Source organism: Malurus melanocephalus, unplaced genomic scaffold (genome assembly GCF_030028575.1).
Source record: "Malurus melanocephalus ecotype Western Australia unplaced genomic scaffold, MMel_1.1 scaffold_26, whole genome shotgun sequence".
NCBI lineage: Eukaryota > Metazoa > Chordata > Aves > Passeriformes > Maluridae > Malurus > Malurus melanocephalus.
The window spans coordinates 2,265,253-2,277,669 of record NW_026623258.1 but is presented as its reverse complement, the minus strand read 5'-3'; the positions used below and the strand labels follow the sequence as shown (position 1 = coordinate 2,277,669).

Here is a 12,417-nt window from a genome sequence, read left to right as displayed (position 1 = left end):
TTCAGTCTAACTGTTTTTTTGAGGAATCACAGCAGCTTTTCTCTGTGTCCCTTGACAGTGCAACTGGAGGTGAGACTGTAGGGGAGAATGATCCAAGGAAAAACAAAATACATTATTTGAAGATGATGTCAGAGTAGGAGAGGAACTAAACATGTGCCTAAGGYTCCCCATCCAATTGCACAATCCATGGTGAAGGCTGTCCAATCACCTCTTTGCTCCTTACCCATGGTAGCCAGTTCAAAGCTACTGTACTTATGAACTTGCTTATATTCAATATATATTCATATTCTGATTTTTATTCAATTTATTGAATAAAAATATTTATTTTATTCAATAATGCTGTATTTTATCGATTAATTATTTGTCTGTCTTTTAGGACTTGACTATTCTTGCTACCAAAGATTCCTGATAAGACCTTTCGGAGGTATCGCACATTGTGCAACTCTTGACGTGGGGAAGGGCGGAGATGCGGAGATGGACAGACATAGAGAATGATAAGAATTAGGCAAAGCAAACACTTCAGGGCTCAGATCAACAGATAATGCTCAATTTCAGACCACATTGACCTGTTCAGCTGCAAGATCACCCCGACACAGAGCACATGCAAGAAAACTGTTTACTTCCATGAACTGCTATGACCATTTGAATGAATGTGGCCCTCAAGCTCTTCCTACCTTTTCTAGTCCCCTCCATTATCCCATGGAACAAAGAAAATTGCAAAAAAATTGAGTAATTTCTACTTTCAATAACCTYCCTTTTACATTAGGGCAGTGACAATGTAATTTGTCCAACAAAATATCCAGAAAAGTCACTATGTACAATTTCCAGTCGAAATGAAGGCAGGTTCCTAAAGTTTCACAATAGCATTAATTGGGAAATAAGATATTCAGAATGATTGTACAGAATAAGATATACATATGAATAAGATTCTCTTTAAATAGAAAATATTTGTAATCTGTGGTCTTAAAGTACATAAGAACATTGTAGTGTTACATTCACTCTGTAAAATGGAAAGTGACACAGAAGCATCAACAATAATTTGAAGTAGTTAGACCTGAAAATCTCCACTTGTAATAAACACAGATCTGATTTTCCTATACAGATTAAGTATCATTAGTTTGTGTTGACCAAGAGAATACAATACCATGTAGTTCATACTTCTAACTTGAAGCTCTTAATATAGCTGATGACATTTTTGAACTCAAACAAAGGAAAGGACAATTTTCTTATCACAAGCCTCACTTAAAATCCAGACAGAAAAGTTATACTAAAATTATATATACTATCATATTTTCTCTCTGATGGAGGTAAGTTTYCTAACAGCGCAATAAAAGTGTGAATTTCCTTTAATTGATAAGTAATCAAAATTATAAATTTAATTTGAATTTATTTGCTGCCTTTTAAACAAAATAGAATATCATTGTTCCACTCATGAAATATCAAGCAAGGTAACGATATTTTATTTCACACCAAAAAATCATTTATATCTGAACATTTTAAGAAAAACAGCAGAAGGAAAAAAACTCCTAAAACCAACCAAATTTCATATGAAGCCTGTCAAGTTATGACTAAGTTGTGTAAGACAGCTGGTGAAAGCAATAGATTAGATCTGMTGTATCATGAAGTTCCTTTCTATGRCCAAGCCCTTATTTTCAGAAGCATTTGTTATCAGTACTGTACTTTCTTCATAGAAGAAGATTGAGAAAAACCTCTCTAGAGTATAAATGTAGTTTGTAGATGAGGTTTCTTTTATTGAGCTCATRTTTACCTCCATATGCCATGGATCCAGCAGTGGCAATCTTAGCAGATCATCATCATTTAGTACTCAAGACAATACTGGTTATCTTAAATGCTGGTCTCASCACATGAAGCATTTCAAGGTGATAGATATGTTCAGCAGCACGTGGGAATTGGAGAGATCATTTCATTTTGTGCACAAAGGGGTTGTACACAAGCTGTGCATAATTGCACCTGGAATTGCACTCATTTTGAAGACAAGTGGCTGCCTCAGTACTTGGAATCTATTCTAAACCTACAAGTGAAACACGCTGTTAACAATACCCAGTTAACCATACCCAATACCCTTATGACTTCTTAGCTGGGAACATTCCCTGTTACTGTATAAAGAAATCTATCTAGGAAAAAAACGATTGTTGTAAGAATTTATATGGAAATCCATGGAGTAGTATTTGGAGCCACATTTGTTCAGCCTGTTTAGGCAATCCTCATTGCAGGTCCATGTAGAGCATAAGAGGACTCAGTTTTGCACTAAGGCAGTTGAGCTTGTACCAGAAACTTACAGTGTACAAGGTCTGAATGTGTTTTACATGGCTTAGACTACAAGGAAAAGTAAAGTATTTGAAGCAGAAGTCTCCACCTGCCCAGAAATACAACTTTAYATGACAGAGAAGGGAAAAGTCAAGAGCAGACTGAATGCCAGGAAAAGAGCTTAGCACAAAGCCTGGATCRGGAGGCACAACTTACATAATCTTCTGGATGTAGCCAAGCCCTGGGTGAAGAGGGAGTGAGTGTCCAAAGAAAAGCTATGCTACCAAGCACATTCTGTCTTTCAGCTGTGGCTCTACCATCTTGGAAGTGTTGATTCTACAAACGAATTCACAGCTGAAAATTTCAATGGAAGGCTGACAGGCATATGGATGCCCTTGTGTAAGTCTGACAGTGCAAGAAGATACCCAAAGCAAAAACTTTTTTGCTCTGGGGACTTGAGAATCAAAACCAATCTGCAGCASAAACAATGAAGAGCCAGATAGACACTGAAAATCTCTCTGCTTTTTACTGTCCACACAGTATTAGTAACACATGTAGTACTTTTCTTGTTGTTTATTGTGAAATCCTTGCCCCAGTGAATTCAGTGGGAGTTCTGCCACGGACTTCAATAAGGACAAAATTTTCTCTCAAGGCTGGTGTGATTTTCAGCCTTTCTTTTTCMCTTTAATACAGGTGATGACAAAATCCTGTATTTCAATTCCAAGGATGGATCAGCACCCTACAGTAATTAAAACTGCTGTAGTATATCATACTTATCTAGTACATTGTGTGAAAGACCATAGTGGAGAAACATTTTTTGCTTTATGCTGTATAAAGWGCTAAAATTTACCAGAAGAAAATCYCCAAAACAAACAGCTTTAAGGTATTTTGACTTAAAACCTACTTGTAAACTAATCTCTAAATGGATGAAAATATGTAKGGAGCTATCTCAGTACACAGTATASTTYTCCTGCCTAYCTGAAGTAGGATTTGATCATTCATTAGAAAGAGAACTAGTGGCAAAGCCCAAACACACCCAAATGAACAMCTCAAGTGCTCATATGAAAGAGCAGGTTGTGTTGGAAGTATGAAAAGCAAGAGTATGTTGTCATAAACTTTGCTGAGATTTGCTGGGAAAGGGGAACCCCAATCTATTCCATTCCTATCAGTCAATGGCAGTGCCAACAAGAGATGCCAGGAGGCTGGAATGGGATCACAGGTCAGCAGAAGAGCACCTGAAGAGCAGCACRAAGGAATTGCTGCCACTCCAGCCAGTAAATCTGCTTCACCAGGGGATTAATTTAAAGGCCTCTGTGAAAATGCASATAGGACTGGGAATGAACAGGAGTTAAGAGATGTACACACAACTGCAGGGCTATGATCTCACTGGCATCATGGAGACATGGTGGGATGGCTCCTGGGACGGGACCATTGGAATGGAAGGATACAGGCTCTTTAGGAAGGACTGGAGCATTGGAATGGGAGGATACAGGCTCTTTAGGAAGGACTGGAGCATTGGAATGGGAGGATACAGGCTCTTTAGGAAGGACTGGAGCATTGGAATGGAAGGATACAGGCTCTTTGGGAAGGACAGGCAGGGGATGTGAGGAGGGACTGTCACCCTCGATGCCAATGACCAGCCAGAGTGCACAGAGCTCAGCCATGAGCCTCAGAAGAGGAGCCATCCAAGAACTCARGGCTCAGGATTAAAGGGAGGGCAGGGATGGRTGACATTATAGAGGGGCTCTGCTACAGGCCACCTGACCAGGAAGAGTGAGAGGGTAARKSCCTCTATGGACTGCAGCAGCTTCATGCTCACAAACCTTGGTCCTCCTGGGGGACTTCAGGCACCAAACTATTTATTGGAAGGATAACCAGCAAGGCTTAAGCAATCCAGAATGTTCCTGAAATCCAGTGAGGATAACTTCCTTCTCCATGTGACTGAGGAGGCAACAAGGAGAGGTGCTGTGCTGGACCACATTCTCACCAATASAGACTGGTGAGGAATGTGAAGCTGAAGGGCAGCAACCACTAAATGGTAGAATTCGAGCCTCTTRGGGCAGTGAAGAGGGTGCTCAGCAAACTCAGTATCCTGGATTTCAGGAGAGCAGACTTTGGCCTCTTCAGGGGTTTGATGAGAGCCCACCTGGAGTCCTGTGTTCAGCTCTGGTGCCCCAAACATTTGAGGGATGTGGAACTGTTGGAGTCAGTCCAGAGGAAGCTAMAAAGATGATCACAAGGGTGGAGCACCTCTGCTAKGGAGACAGGCTGGGAGAGTTGAGGTTATTCAGTTTGGCAAAGAAAAAGCAGTGGGGAAACCTTACTGTGGCCTTCCAGYAYTTGAACAGAGCCTATGAGAATGAGGAGGACAAACTTTTCAGCAGGGCTTGTTGTGACAGAAAAAGGGTTAACAGCTTTAAACTGAAAGGCAAGGTTTAGATTAGATATAAGGAACAAACTCATTACTGTGAGGGTGGTGAGGCACTGGAACAGATTGCCCAGAGAAGCTGTGGATGCCCTACCCCTGTAAACAATCAAGGTCACAATGGAMAGGGCTCTGAGCAACCTGATCTAGCTGAAGTGTCCCTGTTCATTGCAGGCTGGTTGGACTAGGTGACCTTTAAAGYTCCCTTCTAATCCAAACTATCCTATGATTCTGAGATCTTTAAGGTCCCTTCCAACACAAACCATTCCATGATTTTATCGTTTGCGCTATGATTTCAAATTTCATACAAATRGCCAATGACAAATATCAGAAAAGAGTTTCAGAGAATTCATTCTGTTTGTAAACAGAGACAAGATGTAAAATCTTTAACAAGTTGAATATAATGATTAATGATTAACGTTGCATGATTAATGTTGCAGTGTAACACTGTAAGACTTTTGAGAAAAAACAAATACTGGACTAGCTTAAACCGTGGACATCAGCTTCTAAAAGTTTCTGAGCCCTTCTACAGTAGAAAATGAATATGTTCAACATTCCTAAATAGAAAAGCCTTTTCCAGATTATAGATTTGCACTGTGAGATGGAAAAACTTGATACCAGAGCTTTTTTCTTTTTTGACATATGCTTTTATGTTTAAAAGAAAACTGTGCATAGATATTCCAGGTAAGACTGCATTCCTTAAACAATATATGTCCAGTGCACAGATGCATAGACAGTGTCCTGAGCAAAAAATAAAAAAAAAAAATTCTTTTCTTGAAAGGGTGGGAATTTGATTTTTACTTGAATGTCTAAAATTTACAAATAGGTCTGTTAAGATTTTAAGTGACTATGAATTAAGACCACTCAAGTGCTATCAGATCTGCATAATCCAAAAGRTTTACCTATGCAGACACCCACAGGGTTCATTAAGTGCTGCAAGGAGGTTGTGGCTTTTTTTTCATGCATAGCTTGTAGGGTTGGGGCCAGAGCTTAACTAACTGGCAGGAACCATAGAAAGTAATAATGTTAAAAACCTCCAAGATTGTTGAGTTTGTCTCTTCAGAGACAATTAGATGATTTAACAGGTTTTGTTTTCAATTAGATTATATAGCAGGTTTTGTTTCCACCTCTCAGCTCCTACTAAACAAAGTTTGTGATCTACAGATCAGGAATTATATGGATTTCAATAACTGAAATTACTACAGTTCTATTCTGAAGATGATTACTACTTTTCCTGTATAGTCATTCAGTTGCTCTATTTGCCCTAGTCCTGCATTGCCATATTGAAGAAATGGGAATTTACCCATGGAGTGCCTAACTTTAAGCTTCCTTCCAACATGTATTTATGTAAGTTTTCATTTGGAACAATACGTGAATCTCTCTACCATTCCCACTTACCCTGCTTTGGTCAGCACTGCTATTCCACAGCACACAAACTCTTCAGAATGAAACTAACTCAAATGCTAGCAGACGTTCAGGCCATGTGACTACCCTAGATCTAGTTTTAAATAATCCTTCCTCCCTTGAAATCTATTGACTTGGATATTGGGTCACGAGCACCACTTATTTAACTTCACACTTCTGCTCTGATTGTGCCACAGGAWTTGTTGATGTGGAGGATTCTCTCATCCTGCACAACAGGCACCAAGGTGAAACTACAGTGCAATGTTTTCTTATGCACAACTCTGCACCATGGGCCTAAATGATGTTTTAGATGACAGAGGGATGTGAACTTACCCCACAGCCCCATCCATACAAATTGCCCAGCAGAGAAACTCAGTCTCACCACTAACATTGGTCTATGCCTGCACAGCTGGACTGTTGCCGTGTAATCTGTATGGTAAAAGTCATCTATTTTGGGAGGCCCAGGTTAACARAAATTCTACCTTTTGCTTTGTCCCACTATTTAACAAGTCTCAGTTTGTTCTTTCATCGGTAAAATGGGCACATGTTCTGATGTAAAGGGCAAATCTCTCTGATGTAAAGGGCAAACCTCTCTGCTCTGACACTCATTGCCACTAAAATGTGCAGTGGGTATTTTAAGCAATAATAACTAGTGGAAGGTATCATGGGCCAAAGCCCATGACAGGAGGGTGAAACTTGATGATCTTTAAGTTCCCTTCCAACCCAAACCATTCTATGATTCCATCATCTGCTACTGAAAGTATTTCATAGAAGATGTTTTTATGCTCCGCTTTTRTGTAAGCTACTGAATTATGACCAATTTCATGTAAGAGATGATATTAACTTAGTCTAAAAGATGTGGAGGTGATAAAATTGACCTGTGATTTAGTAAATGATCTGAAATGAAATTTTGACTGTGTATTGAATAGAGAAGTGTTGTAAATAGATTGAAAATTTTTCAAGAGTTACTTTAGGTTACCTAAAAAACACTGAAAGTGGCTTCAGACCACGTGATAAATGTGACAACCCTTCTGGTGAAACTCTCCAGCACACGCACCCTCATATTTTATTGTGGGTTACTCTGAATTACCACTTCTAAGGAAGGAACACCAAGTGTGTTTCCAAGCATCCAGCTGAACTTGTGGCAGTTTCTGCCACCTGGTGGCAACCGCTCAGCTTAACAGAAACACAAACTAAGAACACATCGAGGCTACACTCTCAAGGACGAAGTAGGAAAACAGGCACGAACTTTTGTTTTGAGATGGCTGTATTGAGCCTCCCTTGTTTTTTCAAGTTTGTTGATTATTACAAAAAAAACCCAAAAAAACAAAACAAAAAAAACCCAGCAAAACTTTCAGACTGACTTCAGGGAAAAAAAAAAGTGTTATATAGATCTTGTTATATGGAAGTTTCAGAAGAGATATTGATTTTTCCAAGACAACATAATAGAATATGATTATTTTTGTATCCCTAATTTCTCATWGCAAATGCCATTGTTTAAACTATTAACYTTGGATWATCTGGATAAGACAATCAATTTATTGTGAGATTTATCTTAGACAGAGGTGCCTTCACTCTTCATTTTTAGAACTCTGCAATGTACTGTATTTCTGCTGTCACCACTCACTCAGACCTCTGTGTTACCTACAGCTTCGCTTTCAAAGCTATTCATTTAAAAGACTAATATAAATGCTGTGACAAGTAATGCTGCAGTGTCTTTTAGAAAAGCATTTCATACATAAAAGTCATATAAATAATCAGTGTTTTCAGCAATCAGAAATCAATTATGTATGTGTTGGTTTTCACAAGCATTAAGCTGAGAAGGGATGGAACTGAGGTACCTCTGCCTAGGATAAATTTCTCAATAAATGGATTGTCTTATCCAGATTATCCAAGGTTAATAGTTTAAACAATGGCATTTACAATGAGAAATTAGAGATACAAAAATAATCATATTCTGTTTTCCTGGAAAAATCAATATTTCTTCTAAAACTTTCATATACCAAGATCTATATAACACTTTTTTTTCCTGAAGTCAGTCTGAAAGTTTTGCTATTTCTTCTTCCCATACACTTAAACATGTCATGAACTAACCCAATCCCACAGGAGACAGTTTCAAAGTACTCTGTTATGACAGACTGTCCTATCTAAAAATGAGGAAGTATAATTTATCTATTTTAGAAAGAGTGTTATGATATTAATATTCAGAAACCATCTTAGCCAAACTAAGGGCAGATCCAGAACAGTTGTTTGGATTAAAAGTAGGATATGTGCTGCCTAATTCTTCTCTCCCCATGTGGAATGAAAACAGTCAGGATCATCACATAATTCTTTGTGAAGGTCAGGTGCTGCAAATGGGATTCATTCCAGTCAGCACACAGAACCAGCACCATGAATCTTCAGCTATTTAGTCACCCCAGAAGGAATCATTAAGGAGAAGATTAAGGTGTAAACCCTTCCCTTTCTATATTGGGGAGATACTCTCATCCTTTTGTAATCTGTGCCTCTTACCTTCCTTGGGGATAGGTGATTATCTGTCTTGGTTTTTTTTTTCCTACGTGGAATTCAGGAAGACTTCCTTTTATTTTAAAACTCATGAGAAGATGCTGATAGTTCCTCTCCGCCTTTTGTATGGTATCCTACAGACTGCAACCTTTCCCTGTCATTTTTCTACTGCTCAAATCAAAGCAAATACATATTTACCACCTGCCAAAAACAATTTAAGAAGTCTGCARACTAATTTTRGTGTTTATGAATGTCCACATTATCCAAACGCCATCCTTAGGGTACTATTTTTCAGTATGCCCCTCAGTTTTTACAATAAAGAGTAACTTTACCTTTTTTTCCCTGCCCTCAAAACCAGTTTTTCTAGATGTCAGAAGTTAGCTGGAACTGTGATAATGTATTTGAATTTAACAAGGTGCTCTCTCACACAGCACTATGTTCTACCTCCTGGCAGGCAGCTGGCAGCAGAGCTTCATTTATGACATCGAGGAAAACTTTTACTTTCTTTATATTACACTTCATCCTCCCATGAGCACAGAAGACTTTTTTAATTTTAGGTGTTCATTAGCTATTTTAAAGCATATACAGAATCACAGAAGAATTTTCCTGAGAAGAAGGCATTTCTGAGTGGACGCAGACACATTTTGGGACACAYCTTGTTCAGTAGTTTGATACAGACAAAGAACAACCTGACGTTCACTTTAGGGTTTTTGTGTTAGTTCAAGATTTGTTAAGAGAGTAAAGTCTCACATAAGAAAATTATTTTTCAATTGTATTTTGGTCAATAAAATATAAAAAGTACTGGAGTTTGTTAACTTTCCATACTGGATAAAACAGGAAAAATATTTAATGAGTTCCTCACCATAATGACAAGGAAGGAAAACATTGGGCATAACAACGCAAAATTTGTAAAGTTCAAGAAAGTGAAAAAGATGAAAATTCAGAGCTAGCTGTATTACTTTCATAGGACACAACACTGGGAAAATCTCCTGAGATCTAGTACTAATCAATGTGGATTGTGTAGTTTCAATAGCATTTTAAAACATCTGCAATTCAAATGTAAACACTGAMTAGGTTTTGCAAGTTTGGTGAAGTATTTGATAAGGATGTTCCGGGACATTGCAACACTGATTTCTGCTTTGGGCTTTTATGTGCTTCCCGATTGCTTCCAATAACCTATAGTGACTCTCCAAGGCTCGAAGGTTCTAGGAGGACCTCACTTCTGAGATCTGGCAGTGTTTTATGCATACTTTCATAGTCGTTTCACTAGGACACTCTCCAATGTGGATTGTGAAGTGCCTAGGTAGGAAAAAAAAAAAAAAATCATACAACTCCTGAGCAAACAATGCATCAAAACCCCTACACAGTGTCAGGAAAGACATATTCTTTCACTGGGTGAAATTATGTAAATTTCAAATTTTGGAATAAACCCAAAAGTAGCAAAAAGCTCTTTTCCTTTCAGGAAAAAATGCAAGAAAGCTCCAGTATCCTACTGTCGTTCACAGATCATCTGGTTACACCTCTGTTCTTCTTTCTCCTCCACAACCCCATCCTACATCCCAGCACAACCTCAGGCCAGTGGGGCACACTGTGAGTATCTGCACAAACAAGTGGGGCAGCACTCTGCACTGTTAAGATAAACTTTTCTCAGCCCAGAGAATTTCTTTCTGCTAACGGGGAAGAGTGATACCTCCCGAGGCCTCTTCAGGCAGCTCCAGGAACTCCTGCGACCCACGGAGCTCAAAAGCTCACGTGACATCTTATAAATGCGACACCTGCAAAGTGCAAACGGAAAGGAAAAACAACGCGAACCACCCAAGCAAACACATAAATCACAGCTCCACAAGGACAGCGAACCAGAACACAGCGGCCCCGCGGGGAGGCGGGACCGGGACTCGAACCTGCGTCTCCAGCCCTCAGCCCGGGCTCTCCTCCCGCGCGAGAGGCGCCAAAGTCCCGGGCGCTGCCGCTGCGCATGCGCGTTCACGGGCAGCACGTTCCGGCCGCGCTTCGCGCCGCCATTTAGGGGCTTTGGCGGGCCCAGGACACGCTCGGCGCTGTTGCGGCTGCGGCTGCTGCTGAAGGGCGCTGGGCACTTCTCTCGGATCCTGCTGGGCGCCCGCAACTTCTGCCGGAGCCCCGCTGGCCGAGCCCCGCTGGCCGAGCCCCGCTGCCCCAGCCCCGCTGGCCGAGCCCGGCTCCTCTCAGGTGAGTTCGGCGTCAGAGAGCTCCGGTCAGAGCGGCTGCGTTGGAGCTTCGGCAGCTCAGCCGGTATCTCATGCCCTGCATTTGGTTGCATTTAAAAGCCCTTCTGTTTTTCCATGAGTTGTCTGTAAGTTAGTGGTGCATTTTGRTGGCGGAAGAGTTGCGAGCAAATGCAAATGTGTGAGCACTCCCGCTCAGAAAGTAGGTCTGTGTGGTGTTTCTCTGACGGGTGTGTTTTTTCTGAGCTTCATTGAAGAAAGAATAGCCAGACCATGCTTTTAGGAAGGTGGATTCGGTTTTGTAATTTAGTTTTTTTTGTAATCCTAAGATTGTAGTTAAGCTAAGTATGAGGAGCCCTTCCGTGGTGTGCTTATTGGGCAGGAGGAGGATTTAGAGAGTTTCAGAACGGTTTGTATTGGAAAGGACCTTAAAGTTCATCCCCTTCCAACCCCCCTGCCATGGGCAGGGGCACCTTCCACTGGACCAGGGTGCTTAAAGCTCCATCCACCCTGGCCTTTAGCACTTCCAGGAATGGGACACACCACAGCCTCTCTGCACAGCCTGTTCCAGTGCCTTACTGTCCTCACAGTAAAGTATTTCTTTGTAATATCTAATCCAAACCTACTCCATTCGAGTTTAAAGACTTTCCCCTCTTTGCTTTTGCTCCTCGACTTTGTAAAAGGTCCYTCTCCAGCCTCTTCAGTATCGGAAGGTGCTATAAGGTCTCCATGGAACCGTCCCTATTTCAGGCTGAACCGCCCCAGCTCACTTAGCCTGTCTCCAATGGAGAGGTGTCCAGCTCTCTTATCATTTTTGTGGTCTCCTCTGGACTCTCTCCAGCCAGTCCATGTSTTTCCTGTGCTGGGACCCCAGGGCTGGATGCAGCACTGCRAGTGGGGTCTCAGTAGGGCAGAGGGGYAGAATCACCTCYCCTGCCCATGCTGCTTTTGATGCAGCCCAGGKGGTGTTTGGCTTCCTGGGCTGGGAGTGCACAGTGCTGGCTCACACTGAACTTGTCAAAAAATACCTCAAAGACTTTGTTCTCAGGGCTGCTCTCAGTAAGAGTATTAGTACAAGAATTTAATTTGTGTGTATTTTTCTAATGGTTTTTCTATCATCTTTCCTTGTAGAGAGATACAAAGTTATTAAGTTGCTGTGTTTTCTTCAGAAGGCATGCTGTGAATGAGTAAGCCTTAAGTAGTGGAAAGGTGAGTAAACAGCAAAAGGCCATTTTGTAAACTGTAGAAGTGTGTGTCAGTGTGATGCTGTTACTCTGGCTGTGATAACAGGCAAGCCAATGTTAATACACAAATTGTTTTAATTTGTTGAGTGTCAGTGCAAATAGGACGTTGTTTCAATGAAAGGGGAAGAAAAGGGAGCAGAGAATCAATCAGTCATGCCCCTTCAAATATTTGAGTCTGTGTAGTGATCAAGTGTTTCTTCCAGGCAGACAGAACCAATTCCTGAAGCTTCTTTCAATAAAAAGYGCCCAGATTTTCACTTCCTGTTACAGGAGAAAGTGGAAAAAAGGGGTCCTGCTTGAAGCAGGGATCTGTTAGATCTGGATTTGGTACTGCTTTTACTGGGAGGGATTTTTTTGGTGGCTGGTG

General features: G+C 40.8%; 1 protein-coding gene across 1 annotated transcript in view; it reads left to right on the top strand.

Annotated features, from left to right (window-relative positions):
- The first annotated feature begins 4,061 nt into the window (after positions 1-4,061).
- The window catches only part of TDRD15 (tudor domain containing 15), a 16,241-nt gene continuing 7,885 nt past the window's right edge, over positions 4,062-12,417 (top strand). The window contains exon 1 of the mRNA XM_057390397.1: positions 4,062-4,095. Within this exon, the coding sequence (XP_057246380.1) occupies positions 4,062-4,095 (34 nt within the window). The remainder of the gene's footprint in view (positions 4,096-12,417) is intronic.